This window comes from Hyla sarda, chromosome 11, assembly GCF_029499605.1.
Source record: "Hyla sarda isolate aHylSar1 chromosome 11, aHylSar1.hap1, whole genome shotgun sequence".
Lineage (NCBI taxonomy): Eukaryota > Metazoa > Chordata > Amphibia > Anura > Hylidae > Hyla > Hyla sarda.
This window is the reverse complement of record NC_079199.1, coordinates 98,840,378-98,861,098: the sequence shown is the minus strand read 5'-3', so window position 1 is coordinate 98,861,098 and position 20,721 is coordinate 98,840,378. Positions and strand designations below refer to the sequence as shown.

Here is a 20,721-nt window from a genome sequence, read left to right as displayed (position 1 = left end):
TATATATATATATATATATATATATATATATATTTTATAAACTACAAGATTTTATTATTTCGGCTTTCTTGAATTCTAATGTTATATATATTCCAATTTAGGCTCACGCACAGAACCTTATTAAAGCAGCCCCAAAGTAGTCTATGGGGGTCCTACCGCGCTGCCTTTTTTTTTTTTTTTTTTTTTTTTTAGATTTCATTCAGAAACTTCTTTCATTACTTCAGATTAAAGTTGGACTAAATTTCTCTGCAGAAGACTGTAAAATGTAAAAAAAAATCACATAAATAAGCATGAAGAAATTTTTTTTGTCAACCCATGAACATTAACACATTCAGAGTAAATGATATATTTCACCATGAATCTCCATTTTTTTGACTCGTGTTTGGAATCGGTCGGGAAGTTAACATTTCAAATAAGTTTTTTCATCTTCTATATGGGCCACCATGAGCTCCACCCAGTAGAACCATAGCAAAACATCCCTTCAACACATCGATATACTCATTTGTCAACAAATAAGTTAGGTAGTGTAAAAACAACTTTATTATTATTTTTTTTATATTTTTTACGTCCTTCAGTAGTGAGAAGCTAGAAATGTTAAAGTCCTTTTCATATTTGAAGTGAGACATCACAATGGGGGGGGAGGATGTAAAATGTTTATGTACCACATCTACTTCCTCTCTTCTTGTAGAAAGAGGGTCTTATGAAGATAACAGAAGCAAAGAAAAAAAAAATTTAAATGTAAAAAAAATAGAAAAAATTTAAAATTAAAAAAAAAATATAAAAAAAAAAGTTTTTGAAAAAAAAAATCCACAACTTGAACAAGAAGGCAACAGAACCTCATGTAGCAACGTCAATATAAATAGGCGAGCCAATCCGAGGGGTCAATAGACTGTAAACAAGAGATGACAAGGCTGTTAGTGCACTTATATAGTGTTATCGAGTTATTCCAGAGACATTATTGGAATGTAAAAGGTTGTATATTCCTGGTTGGCACCCTTCAAATAGAAAAACTAGTGAAGAAAATTCAAAAAAAAAAAAAAAAATGCCGGGAGAAGAGTATGACGCATGTGAAGATGAATTTACACCTCAAACCACAATAGCAATACATTTCTGCAATTTAAAAAAAAAAAAAAAAAAAAAATTGATATCCTGTCTAGATATGTCCGAATACATTTACAGATTTGAAGTTCCTATTTTGTACAAATTAGAAATATTCTTTTTGAAAAACAAAAAAAACACAGTGCCACAGTTTAGTGGTTTTTTTTCAGCAAACCTGCCTGGACTTATAAAAACATTTCTGTCAACAAGAAAAACATTTTTGCCAACCGTCACATCACATCGGTCTTTAGGGTTATGGAGGAATTATCTGGAATAAACCACATTGTTCAAGTTAAGAGTATCTTGTAGAGCACTTAATACTTCAAAAAGTTGAAGGTGGACCTTGCGAGGAGAGCACCAGGTAATTCAGCGGTAAAAAACAAAACCAAAAGCATCAACTGATAGCCCTTTTGTGTTTGGCACCAAACATCTGTTTATGGCCTTAACTGGCGGAGATGGTTCTAAAGAGGTCCTGAAGAAACTCCGGTTTAGGTTGTCTTATTCTTGAAGACGCTGCTGATATAAACAGTGGTAGATCTCAATTATTGCCAAGATGAACAGAAGAAAAAAATAACGCTTATGGACCAGACAGAAGCACCGGCTCTATGGAGAGAGTCACTGAGCACCCTGGTAGCTGGAAGAATGGGGTCGAAATCCCTTCATAAAATGGAAGTAATGACATTCTGATGGGCAATAACAGTATTGGAGTTACCAGTAGTTCCTGTTTGGTGTTCACCCAGGGAAGGCATGTTGAGGTTTCTATAAAAAGTCAACGTCAGGGTTCGTAGAAAGCCACCAAGGAAGAAAGAGGACCTGAGATGTACAAAAGTTGCGGCCATCTTTCCTTTGTATTCCCTTCCCATAAAGGTCCTTAGATTTCAAACGGAGGTCTCCGACTGAAGCCTCATTACAAATTTATGTGATTTGGGGTCTACAAATTCCTCCGAGAGCTTAAAGAAGGGGATCTTTTTGGTGCTGACCACCAAGCTGAAATCTTGACGCTTTAGAACAAACACAACACCATCTTTCAATCCATTGGTTACTGGCTCCTCGCTGACCAAAGTCCACTGTTTAGCCAGCCAGCGTTCTTTGTGATACTGGATAGTTGGTCCTGGACCCAAGTACCTCTCGAGAAAAGCCTGTTGAGGAAATGAAATAAAAAAGATAAGCAAAGCACAATGAATAGATACTCGCCAAATCTTATTTCCTTCTTGGCAATTTATCTAGGTTATGAAGACACCTTTGGGTTAAGATTTTGACAATCTCTTCCATCCGACCCCATCCCTCCCCCCCCACCCCCCCACCCCCCCGCAGCACAAAAACAACAGTGAAGTACCCCTTCAATTATAGGATACATGGTGCCCAATATGTGAACATAACCTATATCCATGGCAACAAAATAATTCAATAATTCCCAACTGTTCAGATTCTGATTTACCAGTCAAAAATGGTAGTAAAACGACCATACAAAACTTTATTAAGCAACAGTCCTCACACCCATGGCGGACCCATCTATAATCCTCAACAGGAAGCTCTACGCAAGTAATGCAACAGGAATATTAAACCATACGGAGGTGAAATGAGGGAACCGAAAGGTGAAAGATAGAAGAACAACAGAAACACCATCAATGTTTTTGATAGTTTGCCAAGTTTCCAGTTCAAACTAAGTCAATATATAGTATTATAACAAAAACAAAAACAGAAAAAAAAATAGTCTATAATGCGAGCACCGATCGGGAGACAGGTAGACTACTTGTTGAACATGACATAACCACAAGAACCGGCTTATAGACTCAAGACAAGCAGACAGGTGTCTGTGGCCTGAGCCAAGAAGAGGCATTAAATATTCAGTGGAAGACGGAGAAAAAAAAATTCCGGGATGTAAACTCCACCACTATAACCTGAAACATAAGCTAAGTGTTTACAATCTAAGGAACGGAGGCTTTAAAAAGGTCTCTGAGCTTTTCACAGTCTTTTATTAAAGGCTTCGGGGTGTGATCCTCACATCTGCTCAGCATACGACAAAGACTTCTACAGAGAGCCCGCGATTAAATATGAATGAAAGACGTGAATATTTAATTAAATGTGAGCGGAAGGTACAGTAAAGCTCGCCGCTGCTGTGAAATCAATCCTACAGGATTTTATAGTGAACACTAGGGGGCATGGTTGTATTTCGAAGAAATAAAAATATCAGGTTACGCGTGAAAAATTTACTGCTAAATGGGGACTGGGTTTAAGCCAGAGTTTAACAAGTTGTCCTACACAAGCTTAACACCTCTGCGGGAAATGTTTCACAAGTCATATCAAGGGTAAATAGAGGGGTATCCAGTAGCACATGAACCAGACCCCCAGAAGAAACACATTTAACCACAGTCAAAAATATCAGCATCAGAGGAAGGCCAGATGGATGTCCCACAGCTACGAGTACCTGGAAATTCAAAGAGACTCAAAAAAACAAGGGCAATTATTCCTAAAAATCCAGAATTCCAGTTATCCAGCAGCACCAGCCAATCCAACTTTGAGAGGTTAAAGGGGTACTCCACCCCTAGCATGTTATCCCCAATCCAAAGGATAGGGGATTACATGTGTGACCCCAGGGGGGGGGGGGCAGCTGCTGGTAAGCCCCCATCCCCGTGATCTCCGGCCCTACGCGGCGGCATCCATGAACACAGAAGCCTGGGGCCGTGTTAGTGACATCACGCCACACCCCCTCCATTCAGGTCTATGGGAGGGGGCATCACGGCTAGTAAACAGCCGTCGTGCCTCCTCCCATAGACTGGAGGGGCAAGCTGTGCATAACTAGCTTGCCCCCTGACTGAAGAGCAGTTAAGGGGTTAAGAAATATACAGGCAAGGTTTTTAGCCCCCTCCCCCGCCTGTAAAACTTTTCGGTAACTGTAGTGGTATGTCCCATGGGTGGGGGGGAAGGAGTGCACCAATCAGGGGTTTAATAGTTTCCCGGGCTTTCAGGGGCCCTCCCCTGGGTATTTATAGCTGTGGTGTCTCCCTCCCCCCCTCAATCTGCCCAGGACCCGGAGTTCTGCCCTCCCTCCCTCCCTTTTTGTATCTCTGTTTGTTGTAAGTCACAGCTTGGCGGTAAGAAGACGGTGAAAGCGGGGTCAACCCGGGGTAGACCTGCACACAGGATGGTGTGGCAGCACCTCTCGGGTTGGCAAGAAGCCAATCGGTGTCTTTGTTACAGTTAAATTGTTCTTTATATAAGTAATTTTATAAATAAAGCTGATCCATACCCACGCAAAAGTTAAATTGTTGTCGTGTCAGTTATTATTTAATTATTTATTGTAGTAAGGGGGAGGGGTAGTTATAGCCTGTTAGGAGGTAATTGGGTCTCAACAGTCATGAATGGAGGAGGCGTGATGGCTGTGCTCACCACGCCTCCTCCCATAGACCTGAATGGAGGGGGCGTGATGGCTGCGGTCCCCACGCCTCCTCCCAGACACATGAATGGAGGGGGCGTGGCAGCTGTGATCCCCACGCCTCCTCCCATAGACATGAATGGAGGGGGCGTGATGGCTGGTGATAAGTCAGGCACCCGACACTGAGCAGAGTTCGCTCAGTGCACCAGATGACTGGGGTGCCGCAGCAGGGATGGGGGGGGGGATAACATGTTTAGGGGCGGAGTACTCCTTAAAACAAATCCCTCAAGCTTGGTCAGAGCTTTAAGTTACAGGTGAAGAGATAGTGAAGGTTCTTTTGGATGTTACGTGTAGAACACATCCTATAACTGGAAAAAGGTTCTTTGGGACATTCAGTGCAAAATAATATGTTGGTGACATCATCATGGATGATATCATCGTCACTAACTTCTAATCACAGACAAACCCAAGTCCCACCATGGAGCCCAAAGAGTGGCAGACCAGATCGGCAGGGAAGTGGTAAACACTAACCTTTGGAGTCATGTCGTGGGTGATGCAGAACTCAAGGTGTTGCAGGATGCTCTCCATGGAGTGGTACGGCTGCTGTTTCGTCGTCCGGAGATACTTTTGCATGGCTCTGGCCATTGAGGCAAAGATAGCCTGAGCAGCCTCCCTGGGGTCCATGATCTCACGCGGGTTTTTCTGGTCCTCTTCCTGCAACCTCTTGATGTGAGTGAAAGCTTCTTCTACGGCAACAACCAACCTACGATGGAAGGGTCAACGGTAAAAAAAAAACGGCCAGAGAAACATCTGAACTTCATTGTACTTGTCGATAGAAAACCATTGATTATACACCTATGTTTCGGTGGTTGGGAAACTGAATATGCTTAGAATCCCTTTATAGCCGGTGACAAAGAGGAGTTATCCATCAGAATACCAATTGGCCAACGTCCAATTGTCTAGAAATTCCATAGGTCAGGAGAATGGGACTCAACAAATGAACCCTTACTGGTGCCACCAGGGACATGCACAGGTTGACTAAAAAGGGGGCTCAAGCCCCTGCCCTTTTGATGTTCCTCCTAATAATGCCCATTATGTGGGCATTTATATAAATGTTTGAGAAGTGCCCTTTTTTAAGTCCAGCCCATGCCCCTCAAAATGTCTGTGCACATCCCTCAGTGCCATGAATGCAATATCTATATCAGTGGTCTCAAACTGTGGCCGCCAGGTGGCGCAAAACTTCAACTCCCAGCATACCCGGACAGCCAACGGCTGTCCGGGCATGCTGGGAATTGAAGTTTTGCGACAATAATTCATGTGGAGAACTTGACTTAATCAAAAATGTTCCTAGATCCCTCTACTTCATTTGGGACTCAACTGGAACATCAATGGAGTGAACAAGGTTCCAGTGTATGCGAGATCTGAACGGCAGACCTCTATACCCATCTCCGTGCCCTCTCAGTAGACATCTACCCTAAGAAACTCTGCATCAAGGTGACATTTTACAAGTAGAGATTTATCCTAAATTCCTTGGATTTGCTCGTTGCCATTAAGAATTGTTGTGAGAAGGACACCTATCAATGCCGAGATTATCATCGAGAGATGTACGTGATGAAGCTGCAGGTCAGTACAGGTCTCCGAGCTGGTGTAAGACATCTACGGCTCACCGGGGGGCAGAACACAGTATTACAGACCAGATTAAAAGATACAACATAAAGCTTCACTGATCCAAGAATGTGTGAACCGGATTAAACAAAGTCATAGAAGATCCAGATTTCTATAGAAGCTTATTAAAAAAAACACTATATCACTCTTAAAGTAAAACTGTCAGCCTGTTCACCCACACTAAACCCAATACACTGAGTTATAGTGCGGGTGACCAGGAGTCCAACGAGGGGTCACTGACTAAAATATGTCCAGTAGGTCCTGAGATATGTCCCCCAGAAGATCCTTTGCTGAATTCAGTGAAACGTGCGCAGGGGACATGGGCTCCGCCCACTGAATTTACATATTCTTTGTCTGTGACTCCATTTTATTAGGATATAGGGGGGAGGGGCTCCACCCACTCAATTTACATACTCATATGTAAATATATAAATTGAGAAGCATCCATTCTTTTTTGTTTTGCAGTTGGACTACATGGCGACACTGGTCATGCGGTACAGATTCGGCCTTGGTTTGGATGGTGCCCTGGCAATACCTTCTAATGATGCCCTACTTTATGGTATATTATGTAGTGCCAAAATACTACATTGATATGAGTTTATAACAAGCCATACAGTGCCCAAATAACACTGGCATACAGTTTGCTAAGTTTCATTGCCCGGTCAGGACACTAAGAAATGTTGCTGGACATCGGATGTGAGACCAAGGCTACGAGCTTTGGGTGCCCAAGATATTAGGGCCGTGACACAGCTATGAGTAGTAACAAGCAATGCAACTACAGACAGGGCTGGCTCCAACTTTAGGCAAAATAGGCATCCACCTAGAGCTCCCTCTTGATGGGGGTGCCATTCTGCCCTCTGCAAGAAAGTTATTTCTCCAGGTTCTGACAGCCGCTAAGCTGTCACCCCAGTAGTAAGAAGATTACATGAGGAGGGGGTTTGTTACAGTGTGTCACCCTAGTAGAAAGGTGGGGCGTGTCAATGGGAGGAGTTAAAGGGCGTCAAAATTAACTTTTGTCTAGGGTGACACAAATCCTTGCACCAGTCCTGATGGCCATGACATAATGTTATAATGAACATGAGGACTTTAGGAATTTAGCTACCAGCCTTTACACAAATGAAATGTATTTTATCCTGATATAAAATCGGGTCACATAGTTTGGTTATAATTTATCATCATCAGTGCCGCATTGCCCTGAAATATCAAGGCAAAAGCAGCCCAAGTCAGACAGAAGTATCGTGACCGTGGAGATACCTTGCTTTCCTTTTCCGCACCCGCCGCTCATGTTCGGCCTCCTCATAATAATACTCATTGTGGCTGTTGTCTCTCCTCCTTGCGGCCGCGGCTATCACCGCCCGGGACTGTCCTGTTGAGTTGTTAGTAGAATTTTCTATGTACAAAAAAAAAAAAAAAAAGTCAGAACAGACATAGAAGAAAAAGAACAATCCTTAAAAGTAAATCGGGATCCGGAAAAAAAAACCTTATTAACTCAACAGGAAAAAGCATAATACCCTTAGAATACTGCGCATGACCGTGTCCCTTAGAGCTCAAGCCGATAATGCCCTGTAACTAGCTGTCAGAACTGCCCACCATAATGACCAGTCATGGTCTCACGGCTGTATTTAGGCCTACTGAGACATGACTGAAGCCAGAGGAGACTACGTCATCCACTGCGCATGCTTGGAGCTCTAGGAAAAGGCAATGGATGATGTAGACACTCACTGGCTCGTCAGTCACGTCTCAGTAGGAGCGAATACAGCCGTGAGACTGACTAGATCTCAGAATCTGCCTGCCACAATGAATAGTTACCGGGGCATTAACTTACAGTACGGGACAATTCAGAAGTTCCTTTTCTGGATCCGCCACTGTGTCACGTAGAGCTCAACCGGCTCACAACCACCTCCACCACCCCCCACCTCACAACCACCTCCACCACCCTGGTAGTGCCCCTCCCGAGATTAGACTCTGGATTCGCCACTGCTGTGACAAGCTAGGGCGCAGTATTAGAGGTATTATGGTCTTCCTGTAGATTCAATAAGGTTATTTTTGATAACAGCTTCCCTTTAATCCCAACCAAAGAATATTAAGACACAAGTTTATTTGGTGACAGCTACTTTTTAAGAGTCTCTGGAAGAGGTTTAGGACAGCAGATGGGTTGACTTGGCTTCCGTCTTAACCGTCAAGTCAATGTGATGAATAGTTTTTTTCATATATATATATTCTTAGAATCGGGAGGTTAGCACGACTCAGATTACGAGCCTTGAAAGGGTTAAAGCGGACTTAATATGAAAATGCAGCCCGAAGCAGTCAACCTATATTTCAAGACAGCATAGAAACCTAATGAAGCCTCCACACATGTGACAGGAGAGCTTTGAAGTTTCAGAAATTCATGGATTGATATTCTACTCGTAGTGCCCTAAAGGGGTCGGGATTTCAGGAGGTGGAAATCTGCAAACTTTATAATAAAAGAGAAGCCCCCCCACCCCTCCTCCTCCTCCCCTCCCCCCCCCCCCCCCCCCCAACAGCTATTCAATGGAAGAAGAACCGAGAAGGTCAAAGGATTTATTACTGCTTCTACTATTGTAGACATGGAGGTCATGGAGATGAAGTAGGTTGGAACAGCTAACCCCCCCCCCCCTTCCCCCCTGGATTTTGAGAGTTCTATAAAACGTGTTCATGTATAGCGGTATAACACGCTGCCGTGTCTTGTGAAATTGTCACACGGTGCAATAAGCAGAAGGTTCCCATGACTAAAGAGAACGGGAAGAGTGAATTGGATCCAATACTTATGCCTCCATTAGACGTTGACCTCTCCCACCATTAAGGAAGGTCATCGAATTAAACCCCCACCTGTATAGTCACCACTAAAAAGATCCTAGAAACTATACCAGCCTATGAACTTAGACTAATCCAAAGTCAGAATATAGTCAGCCGAGCCTGGAGATTTTGGTGGGACTGGACAGTCATCTAATGTGTATGGTAGTACAGTAAAACCTCCCTTAGCGGACACCTCCCAATAGGGGACCGTTTTAAATTCCCTGGCAGAGTCCCTTAAAGGGGTACTCCGCTGCTCAGTGTTTGGAACAAACTGTTCCAAACGCTGGAGCTCGTGACGTCATAGCCCCGCCCTCTCCCATAGACTTGCATTGAGGGGGTGGAGTGTTTGTTTCGAACACTGAGCAGCAGAGTACCCCTTTAATGTATTTACACCCTCCAATTAGGGGACATTCCCAATAGCGGTCACGGACATACCTTATAGGGGACAAAAACCCTCCCAATACGGGACAACCAGGCTTATGTGCCGGCCCTACCTTGTACACAGGGCCGCAGTCAGGGGGTAAAGCCAATACATCAGTAAGGGGCCCAGGCTCCCAGGGGGCCCCAGCTGCCCCCCCCCCCCCCCCGCAGAAGCCCCAGCACAGAAGCAGAAGACCGCTGTTTAAACAGTGGTCTCCTGCTTCTGTACGTCCGCCGGCCACATGCATCCTCAATAGCAAAAGGGGAGCAAGCCACTGCCAGACTCCTTCAAAAGGATAAACATTGAAATTAAACATGTCCGACCCTTCTTTCCTTTCCCTTGTCAGTCCTACTGAAATTGGTGGGTCCAGCTAACTTAAAGGGGTACTCCACTCCTAGACACATTATCCCCCATCCACAGAATAGGTGATAAGATGTCTGATCACGGGGGTCCCACCGCTGGAGACCCCCGCATTCTCGGCTGCGGCACCCAGACATCCGGTGCATGGAGCGAACTTTGGTGGATGACTGGCGATGAGGGGCGGAGGCTCGTGAAGTCATGACCAGACCCCCTCCCATAGACTTTCATTGAGGGGGCGTGGCCGTGACGTCACAAGCGGGGCACGGCCATGACATCACAAGCCTCCGGCGGTGCACCCGACGCTCTAAGGGAAAGCCGGGTGCAGCAGAGAGATCGTGAAGGTCCCCAGCAACGGAACCCCCGCGATCAGAAATCTTATGTCTAGGGGCAGAGTACCCCTCCCATAGACTTGCATTGAGGGGGCGTGACGTGACATCCCGAGGGGCGCGGTGATGATGTCACGACCCCCGCCGTCAGCTCCAAGCGTTCGGAATTTTTTTTTCCCAAACACTGGGGCAGCGGAGTACCCCTTTAATGCTCTATTTGATCAGGCATCTTGGCAAGACTTATTGTCATCATAAAGAAAAAACCTACAACGTCTACAAACAAAGTCAATGGTGACATAGAGCAGATAGCACAGGTTAGAGGACATCAGGTGAAGACATTAAGGAGAAGATCAGGGAGTTCTAGGGGGCGAAAAGTAACATCTCACCCTCGAGGGAGTAGACCTTGAAGCCAGACATTTTCTTGGACAGGATGGATTTTGGCAGGTTCAGGAGAGCAGGGTTGTAGACAGGGAAGTCGTGATAATAGTTTTCCAAAATCCATACAGCAACTCGTTGGATACTGTGAGAGGAAAACAAGACACAGGGTAGGACCAGGTGCAAAAATAAAAAATAAATTGTAATTCGTGTAGGGAAATAAGAGACACAAGGAGAATACGGGAGGGTCATGGGAACCAATGAGGAAAAGCAAAAAAAAACACATTACAGAAAGAGCTAGCGTGAACAAATATGGCTTCCCACCTAAGCGGGAAATGCACCGCCATGACAGACTGGATCCTATAGACTGGTCCACTATAGCATCAAACACAATCTGGGCCAATAGACTGTGGAACGCAGCCAACATACATGTCCTAAGACCCCAAACCTCTAACAAGACGTCATCTAATTTACAAAGCCCCTTCTCCAGGATTGGCATCACCTCCTCCCCAATTGGAGAACAGCCATCAAGGATTTAAAGGGGTACTCCACTGGAAAACATTTTTTTTATTTATTTTTTATTTAAATAAACTGGTGCCTGAAATGTAAACATATTTGTAAATTACTTCTATTAAAAAATCTGAATCCTTCCAGTACTTATCAGCTGCTGTATGTTCCACAGGAAGTTCTTTTCTTTGTGAATTTCCTTTCTGTCTGACCAAAGTGCTCTATGCCGACACCTCTGTCCATGTTAGGAACTGTCCAGAGCAGGATAGGTTTTCTTCGGGGATTTGCTCCTACTCTGGACAGTTCCTAAAATGGACAGAGGTGTCAGCAGAGAGCACTGTGGTCAGAAAGAAAGGAAATTCAAAAATAAAAGAATTTCCTGTGGATCATACAGCAGCTGAAAAAAAAAATCTTAATCCTTTCAGTACTTATCAGCTGCTATATGATCCACAGGAAGTTCTATTCTTTTTGAATTTCCTTTCTGTCTGACCACAGTGCTCTCTGTTGACTCCTCTGTCCATTTTAGGAACTGTCCAGAGTAGGAGCAAATCCCCGTAGAAAATCTCTCCTGCTCTGGACAGTTCCTAAAATGGACAGAGGTGTCAGCAGAGAGCACTGTGGTCAGGCAGAAAGGAAATTCAAAAATTAAAAGAACTTCCTGTGGAGCATACAGCAGCTGAAAAGTACTGGAAGGATCAAGATTTTTTAATAGAAGTAATTTACAATTCTGTCTAACTTTCTGGTACCAGTTGATTTGAAAAAAAATAAATAAATAAAAAAGTTTCCAGTGGAGTACCCCTTTAAGGGCATCTAGAGAAGGTTCCGTCATTAACCACACCGCCAGCCTTTTTTTTTTCCTGGGGGGAGGAAGATTTTATAAAATATGTTTAGGGTGTCTTTTTGGAAGGGGAGGTGCATTTTCCATTAGAAAATGGAAAACCTATCCTGATTACTGTTCAACTTTTTATTTATTTTTTTGTTAATTTTGTCAAGCATTTAAAAAAAAAAAAAAAAAGGAAAAAAGTTTTTCTAGAAAATTAGATGTTGAGACCTAGTGAATGAGGATACTCTGGTCCCCCATTGAATTATGGGTGACTGATTTTAGTTTACATTTTTGCTTTTGTAGTTGCTCCGAGGTTCGGCAACTCTTTTAACCACCAAGATTACGTTACTGACGCAAAACGACAGACCATAAAAAAAAACTATTGAATCCATTTCTTCATTTACAACTATAACAAGCACCGTTCTTCGTGCTGCCATTGCATCTAACGCCATAGAAGTTTCACTATTACGGTTCAAACATCGCTCATAAATAACAAGACTAAACTGGCCGGTATTCTGCTTTCGGTCAAGCATGGTTGACTGTCGTACTCAAGCATGGCCAATGTAAATTTCTAATGGAGCAAAAAGCAAACAGGTTACGGTGGCAGGTAGAAGATTGAAAGGGTTGTAATTCTAGACTTGATCACTTATGGGCCAAAATTTGCTCCTTAATAGAATTTACCTTAAGGGTGCGTTCCCACCTGGCGTATACGCAGCGCAAAATTTGCAGCAGCAGGGGGAAATACGCTGCGTATTCCTCGCTGAGTATACACACAGGGCTTACCGGCGGCAGCCCTGTGTGTGCAGTGAGTTTTGGAGGCGGAGTCACGCCGACACACGGCCCCGCCTCTAAAACTCACTGCACGCATAGGGCTGCTGCCGGAAATCTGTGTGTGTATAGTGAGCGAGGAATACGCAGCGTATTTCCGCCTGCTGCCGTAAATTTCACGCTATGTATATGCCAGGTGGGAATGCACCCTAAATGGGTACTCTGCCGGAAACCTCTTATCCCTTATCCCAACGCTGGGGACCCCGGCGTTCTCAGCTGTGGCACCCCAGTCATCCGGTGCACGGAGTTAACTCTGCTCCTTGCTCGATGACTGGAGAGCATGGATGCCACGCCCCCTCCATTCATGTCTATGGTAGGAGGCATGATGGCTACGTAGTAGACATAGACATGAATGGAGGGGGTGTGGCGTGACATCATGAATGCAGAAGCTCCAAGCTTCTGTGTTCGTGACGCCGCCAGACCGGAGATCGTGGAGGACCCTTGCGGCAAGACCCCCGCAATCACACATCTAAATTGGATAGGGGATAAGATGTTTCCAGCGGAGTACTGGTGCCAGAAAGATAAACAGATTTGTATATTACTTCTATTAAAAAAATCTTAATCTTTCCAGTACTTATTAGCTGCTGAATACTACAGAGGAAATTATTTTCTTTTTGAAAAACAGAGCTCTCTGCTGACATCTATGTCCATTTTAGGAACTGTCCAGAGCAGCATATGTTTGCTATGGGGATTTTCTCCTACTATGGACAGTTCTTAAAATGGACAGAGATGTCAGCAGAGAGCACTGTGCTCGTGATGTCAGCAGAGAGCTCTGTGTTCCAAAAAGAAAATAATTTCTTCTGCATTATTAAGCAGCTGATTATTTTAATAGAAGTAATTTACAAATCTGTTTAACTTTCTGGCACCAGTTGATTTAAACCGGAGTGCCCCTTTAAACAAACAGTGATGGTAGTAGACATACAAAATGTTTTGAAATTGGTAAAAGTTTTTCCAAATTATCTGGAAGACTTACCTTAAGTGACCAACATTGTAATGTCTGCTTGCTCCATCGGTGGACCTGACAACCTTGATGGTGAACTGAGGTTGGAGTTGTCTCAGTTCCAGCAGGACAACAGCCAAGTAGTGAACAAAAAGAAGAGCGTCCACGAGTGATACAGCATACTGTACGATCCCCTGGTAATTCCTCTCCGCCGTAGTCAAGATACGGACTGCATAAAAAAGCCAGTAGGACACCACCAGCAAGAATATGAGGACCATGATCAGAGCCCGGAAGACGAAAACCCGGGGGAAGAAAGCTTTCGGGCGGCGGAAGAAAAGTGCCCAGCTGCCAACGAGGAGGATGAGGAGTTTGAAGGCCACAGAGATAAATAGACCCTCACAAGGCGTACCACAGGCTTCCAGATCCCACGGTAAAATTTTGGGCAACAGCATAAAGGCTATAGGGGTCAGGAAGGAGATGAGTGCTAAAGCTCCACCAATGATGACGCCAATGTGCCGAGAGCAGTCCAGGTTGGCACTTTCCTCCATGTCCTTAGTGATACGTGTGAGGTCATCATGGGATATGCTGTGCTCTGAAGTGCCGGTGACAACTGTCGTGGTTTCACCCCAATTGTCATCCTGAAAATTGGGGGAAAAAAAAAAAAAAAAAATCAACTTTAGTATATTAGTAACAAAATATTACATTTTGGAAAAAACCTTTTAAAAGGGGAACTCCACCCCTAGACATCTTATGCCCTATCTAAAGGATAGGGGATAAGAGGTCTGATCATGGGGGTCCTGCCACTGGGGACCCCCACAATCTTCCTGCTGCACTCGGCATTCGCTTAGAGCGTCTGGTGCAGTGCCGGAAGCTCGTGATGTCACGGCCACGCCCCCTCAATGCAAGTCTATGGGAGGGGGCGTGACGGCAGTCACGCCCCCTCCCATAGGCTTGTATTGAGGGGGCATGGCAGTGACGTCAAGGGCAGGGTGTGGCACCCGGCATATCCATTCATCCGGCATGGAGCGAAGTTCACTCATCGGTGCTGCAGCAGAGATCGCGGGGGTCCCCATCGGTGGGACCCCCGCCATCAGACACCTTACCCCCTATCCTTTGAATAGGGGCGGAGTATCCCTTTAATTTGAAGTTCAGCTATGCTTTCTGTAAATTCCCTTTCTCTTTTGTTTAGTTTTTTTTCCTGTCCCTTTAGGAGTTCAAGATCTAAAAAGAATTGAATTTCTCGTCACCGAAAGTGATGGAACAAGTCTAAGGGAAGGGCGGCCAATTACGGCAGATCGAGCTTTCATTGTGGAAGGAGTGTGGAATAATCTAGGTAGAACTATTCTCACCTTCACTGGCTCCGGTCCCTGGTTTACGCATTAGTCATAACTTATAGGAAACTATCCCAGGCTGTCACACATGGAACAATTGTAAAATAACTTCTCCTCCGAGGTTCTAGAATCTAGGCAGGCATTGGTCCAATTATAAAACACTAACCAAGTTCCCAACATTGCCTGGTCTTCCTACCTGAACCTTGTGGGAGAGGAAAAGCAACGATGACGCCCTAGTCCTCATATTCCATCCTCCACTATTACTATTCTCTGCACCTGCCTGCCGGACAGTCGGCAGGATGTTTAAAAGTCCTGGGCAATCTCTGCAGCCCACGGTGTTGTTCAATTTCTAAATTATTAAAAATAATATTTTTATACGACATTCATGCCCCACTTGGACTACTATAACATCCTTCTCTGTGACCTTCCATCACTAACTATTGCTCCCCCAATCCATCCTCTACTCTCCTATGGGGCTTATCCACCTCTCTCTGCCTCTACCCTGTGCCATCTTTACTGGCTACCCCCAATGAATTTAATCTAGACACCATGACACACTAGGCGTTCACAACCTGTCCCCTTCATACATCTGACCTGATCTCCCAACACCGCCGCTCACGTACTCTTGTGCTCTCCCCTCGTCTGCACCTCACACAACCATCTCCAAGACTTCTGTGCTTTCCCCATACAATGGAACTCTCGACTCCGACATATCCGTCTCTCGCCCACCATCAAGACCTTCAAGAGCAACCGGAAGACCCATCTCAACACACAAGCCTATGACCTACAATAATCCTGGTGTCACTGCACTGGGAACGGCTACTTCCCTAACTTTTCATCATGGACCAGCTGTCCCCCGGCCCTCCCTTTGTAGATTGTGAGCACTTACGGGTAGGGCCCTCTCTCCCTCTACATCAGTCTGTAATTTACTCAATCACATTCATTGTATTTGCATTTGTTTCATGTATTTTAACCCTTATCAAATGTACAGTGCCCTGGAACCAAGGGCCCTCTTTATTTTTTTTTATTTTTATTTTTTAATTATTATTAAAGGGGTACTCCACCCCTACACATCTTATCCCCTAGGGGATACGAGGTCTGATTGTGGGCAGCAGCAGGACCCCCGTGATCAGACATCTTATCCCCTACCCTTTGGATAGGTGATAAGATGTCTCGTGGCGGAGTACCCCTTTATTAATAAAAAAAATTTGAGGGCCCTTGGTTCTAGGGCACAGACATTGATAAGGGTTAAAATACATGAAACAAATGCATCTCGACTGCGGCACCTCAGACACCTGGTGCACGGAGCGAACTTCGCTCTGTACCGGATGACTGGAGATGCGGGGCGGAGGCTCGTGACGTCATGGCCACGCCCCTTCAATGCAAGTCTATGGGAGGGGGCGTGACTGCCGTCACGCCCCCTCCCATAGACTTGCATTGAAGGGGCGTGGCCATGACATCACGAGCCTCAGGCGTTGCACCCAACACTCTAAATGAACGCCGGGTGTAACCCGGGACCCCCGCAATTAGACATCTTATCCCCTATTCTTTGGATAGGGAATAAAATGTCTAGGCGCAGAGTACCCCCTTTATTATTAATAATAATAATAATAACAATAATTAGTGGTGATCTCAAGAATCAGTCACCATGCCATCTGTGGTGCCTCCAGAAATGGCCGATATGCCCTCCTTGGGGCGGTCCAGAGATTTTCCCTCCTTTACAAATCATAATTTAATGGAGCCAAGAGGAGTGAATTAGTACGGAGAGGCCGGTTAATGCAGTTCCCACAGCTAGGCTCATGGCTTCGGCACATTGTATTTTCCTGCCCTTGACACGACCGGGAAACAATGACATCATTGCCGCCCAATAGCAAAATCCTGACAATTACCCTGTGCACCGAGATGCGACTCTGGATCAGCTCATTAACTTTCCCTGGCGAGCGGCCAGAGATGTACAGGTCCGGGGCACGTCTCCCTTACACACCCAGCTGCCTGTGAATATTAACCCTGCAAAGTGATGGCTTTTAGGATGGTGACAGGGAGTAAATGGTGCAAAAAAAAAAAATCAATAAGCCCTTGTGCTAATTACCTCTCTTGGAAAATCATTAAACAGAGGAGCTGTCAGGCATTGGGGGGGGGGGGGGGGGGAGGGGGCAGAAGCGGCTGCGATACTCTGCAGGGCAAACTGTTGGCAACAAATTTGGATACAGTGCGGAAAATTACACGTAGGAGGTTAATGGGTTAAGTGTTGTTGGTCATAGACAATGGAAAATCCCATGATGGAAGCGATGTTTTTAAGGACTGAATGAGCGCTGCCGTCACTACAAACAATGCTCCGCGGCAGTCGGGAGGAAAGCTAAAATGGAAAGTCTACCCAGACTAAAATGGTTTAAATTTGCTATATGTATCGAAAACAAAAATATTAAATAAGTAAAATAAAGAAATATAAAATATATTTTTTTTATTTATAAATTTTTTTTTTGTTATTATTATTTTTTATTTACTGAACCCCACCCCCCAAACCTTGATTTATAGATCTGTCCTTCTACAAAAACAGGGAGAAATCTATCAATCGAGGCCGGTGTGGGCGGGGAGCAGTCCCTGGAGACCGCCCCCATGACTCTTCGCGAACAGTATGAAAATAAAAATACAAAAACATAATCTTACCCTCTCTTCTCCTCTTGTGGACTCATTGTCTAATAAAGGTTCTCCGGGGACTTGTATTACGACAGACTTGTCTCCTCGGCTGCTGCCGTCACGGCTTTTAGACCGATGTCTTTCCCTTCGGTCTCTGCAGAAAGAAAAAAAAATTAAAAGGGGATATGTGATTTCTATATACTCTATTACAGGACCAACCCTTGAGTGGAAATCTTGGGTGACTTCCCACACTTTTTTCCCAGGACTTAAAAGGGTATTCCATAAAAAAAACTTCTATATATCTCAATTGGCTCCAGAAAGTTAAACAGATTTGTAAATTACTTCTATTAAAAAATCTTAATCCTTTCAGTACTTATGAGCTTCTGAAGTTAAGGTTGTTCTTTTCTGTCTAAGTGCTCTCTGATGACACGTGTCTCGGGAAACGCCCAGTTTAGAAGAGGTTTGCTATGGGGATTTTCTTCTAAACTGGGCGGTTCCCGAGACATGTGTCATCAGAGAGCACTTAGACAGAAAAGAACAACCTTAGCTTCAGCAGCTCATAAGTACTGAGAGGATTAAGATTTTTTAATAGAAGTCATTTACAAATTTGTTTAACTTTCCGGAGCCAGTTGATATTTAAAAAAAAGTTTTTTCCTGGAAAAGTTTTAAAAGGAAATCTGTCACCAGTGTCACCTGCACTAACCTGTCGGTACCGACAGGTAGTGCAGGTGACACTTATGACAACGGTACCTTGTCCCATTCCGTGGTGGGGATCTCCGGAAATCTTTGCCGTTATCTCCAGCTCCAGGCACCTAACTTGGGGCATGGGCGGAGCTTAGTGATGTCACCGCTGCTGCTCCCTGCTGGGTCCCGCTGAGAACAGCAGCAGTGATGTCACTAAGCTCCGCCCATGCCCCAAGTTGGGTGCCTGGAGCTAACGGCCAAGATTACCGGAGATCCCCGTCACAGAACGGGACAAGGCAAGTACCGTTGTCATCAGTGTCACCTGCACTACCCACAGGTTAGAGCAGGTAACACTGGTGACAGCTTTCCTTTAAGAAGGGGGTGGTCCGGTTTGGCAAACCCATTTTCAAATATCCTAAAAACAGAATTCTGGGATGCCCTCATTTACCAGCCACAAAACACAGTTACAAAGACACTCTGGAGGGCCCAGTAAGTCCATAGATTGCATGGACAACCTATTTATTTTCAATAAGAAATGTGCAATTCTTCCCTTGCCCTGTGGTGGCGCTGCATTGAAACTGTACACATACCACAGGACAAACTTTGATCTGTTTTGAAACCATATAAATCATAAAAGGGATTGTGAAACCCATACAATCCCTTTGGGGATTATGTATAGCTATATTTTTCCCATGTTGCTGACAATAGGTCGTTTGTCATACTTGCCCCTGGAGGGCAATGGTTGGCATGTGTTTGCTTTACGAGTGCCAAGCAATGGCACCGTGACGCAACCATAGGAGAATAACAGGAGTAATGGCAGTAGTCCAGGTCCCAGGTGAGCATTACAAGCATCTAGTGCTACTTACATGATTCCTCCAAGTAAACCTATAATTCAATTGAGGCGAGAAGAAACTAAGCGGCCATTTTCTTGGTCAAGCTGAAGACCTATCTGAACCTATTTATATCCTGAAGGAACTAAGAGTTATTGGCTTAAAGGGGTACTCCGTCCCTAGACATCTTATCCCCTATCCATAAAATAGGGGATAAGATGTCTGATCGCAGGTGGTCCCGCCGCTGGGGACCCCCGCAATCTCCCTGCCGCACCCAGCATTTGTTTAGAGCATCAGGTGCAGCACTGAAGGCTCGAAACTTCATGGCTGCGCCCCCTCATGATGTCATGGCCACGCCTCCTCAATGCAAGTCTATGGAAGGGGGCGTGACAGTCGTCACGCCCCCTCCCATAGACTTGCATTGAGGAGGCGTGGCCGTGCCGTCATAAGCCTCCACCCCACATCGGCCAGTCATCCGGCACGGAGCAAAGATCACTTCGTGCACTGGATGTCTGGGGTGCCGCAGCTGAGATTGAGGGGGTTTTCAGCAGGGGGTACTCCACCCCTAGACATTTTATCCTCTATCCAAAAAATAGGGGATAAGATGTCTGATCGCGGGGGTCCCGCCGCTGGGGACCCCCGCAATCTCCCTGCTTCACCCGGCATTCGGTTAAAGCGTCAGGTGCAGCGCTGGAGGCTCGAGACTTCATGGCTGCGCCCCCTCATGACGTCACAGCCACACCTCCTCACTGCAAGTCTATGAAAGCCGTCACGCCCCCTCCCATAGACTTGCATTGAGGAGGCGTGGCCATGACGTCACAAGCCTCCGCCCCACATCGTTAGTCATCCGGTACGGAGCAAAGTTCACTCCGTGCACTGGATGTCTGGGGTGCCGCAGCTGATATTTCGGAGGTCCCCAGCGGCGGGCCCCCCGCAATCAGACATCTTATCCCCTATCCTTTGGATAGGGAATAAGATATCTAGGGGCGGAGTACCACTTTAAAGCAAGGTTAGATCAGTTGGGGTCTGGGTGTGAAGACTGCCATCAATCCTTAGATAAAGCAGGGAGAAGCGTGTGGCAGCAAGCCACATTATACTTAACGATCGGTGGGGGTCTCAGCACTGAGACCACAACCAATCTAATCTTTTTGACCTGTCTAAAGATTACAATTATGTTGTAATTAAGTAATTGTTAAATGTGCAAATAGGCCAACTTTACCTGTGTTTACGTGAACTCCGCGACTGCCCGGATTTATATGAGTACCCAGAATATTGGGACTCGTTGTCCATGTTTTCAGAGTAACGACCTTTGTGGCGATCCACGTTTACGGATTTCGGTTTCCCTGAACCTGGAACAGCAGCCAGCACCGCTGCCGCCTCTTTCAGCACAGGCTTTTTCAGGCCAAAAGGCGCGGTCAGAAAATCGACCTTCACCTTGAGGGACTCTATTTTGATTGGCGGTCTCGATCCGTCTCATAAGAAAAATAAGGGCGACCTAAAGAAGGAGGTAAATAAAATAAATGAATAATTAAAATTTGAGAATAAATAAATAAATTGTTCATAGCAACAATTAAACTAGCCACACACTTTGGATAGCTATCGGCCAAAAGAGCATTTGGTTCACGACTCTCTCACCCGATCGCCCCACACACAACCAGACTCGGCTGAACTCTGGCAGTGGATTGGACAGTGGAAATCCAAGT

At 45.2% G+C, this 20,721-nt stretch overlaps 1 protein-coding gene and 1 long non-coding RNA gene across 4 annotated transcripts in view; one reads left to right on the top strand and one right to left on the bottom strand.

Moving 5' to 3' along the window:
* Window positions 1-232: 232 nt before the first annotated feature.
* The window catches only part of VANGL2 (VANGL planar cell polarity protein 2), a 193,191-nt gene continuing 172,702 nt past the window's right edge, over window positions 233-20,721 (bottom strand). For all 3 annotated transcript variants that reach the window (XM_056545545.1, XM_056545544.1, XM_056545546.1), the window contains 7 exons: window positions 20,238-20,513; window positions 17,535-17,658; window positions 13,570-14,174; window positions 10,450-10,583; window positions 7,394-7,529; window positions 5,006-5,237; window positions 233-2,237 (listed from right to left, as the gene is read on the bottom strand). In XM_056545545.1, the coding sequence (XP_056401520.1) occupies window positions 1,977-2,237; window positions 5,006-5,237; window positions 7,394-7,529; window positions 10,450-10,583; window positions 13,570-14,174; window positions 17,535-17,658; window positions 20,238-20,308 (1,563 nt within the window). In that variant the 5' untranslated portion in view covers window positions 20,309-20,513 and the 3' untranslated portion in view covers window positions 233-1,976. The remainder of the gene's footprint in view (window positions 2,238-5,005; window positions 5,238-7,393; window positions 7,530-10,449; window positions 10,584-13,569; window positions 14,175-17,534; window positions 17,659-20,237; window positions 20,514-20,721) is intronic.
* On the top strand, window positions 5,085-6,795 carry LOC130295149 (uncharacterized). Its single transcript, XR_008848708.1, has 3 exons — window positions 5,085-5,203; window positions 5,826-6,097; window positions 6,605-6,795. It is a non-coding gene; the product is annotated as an uncharacterized LOC130295149 (long non-coding RNA).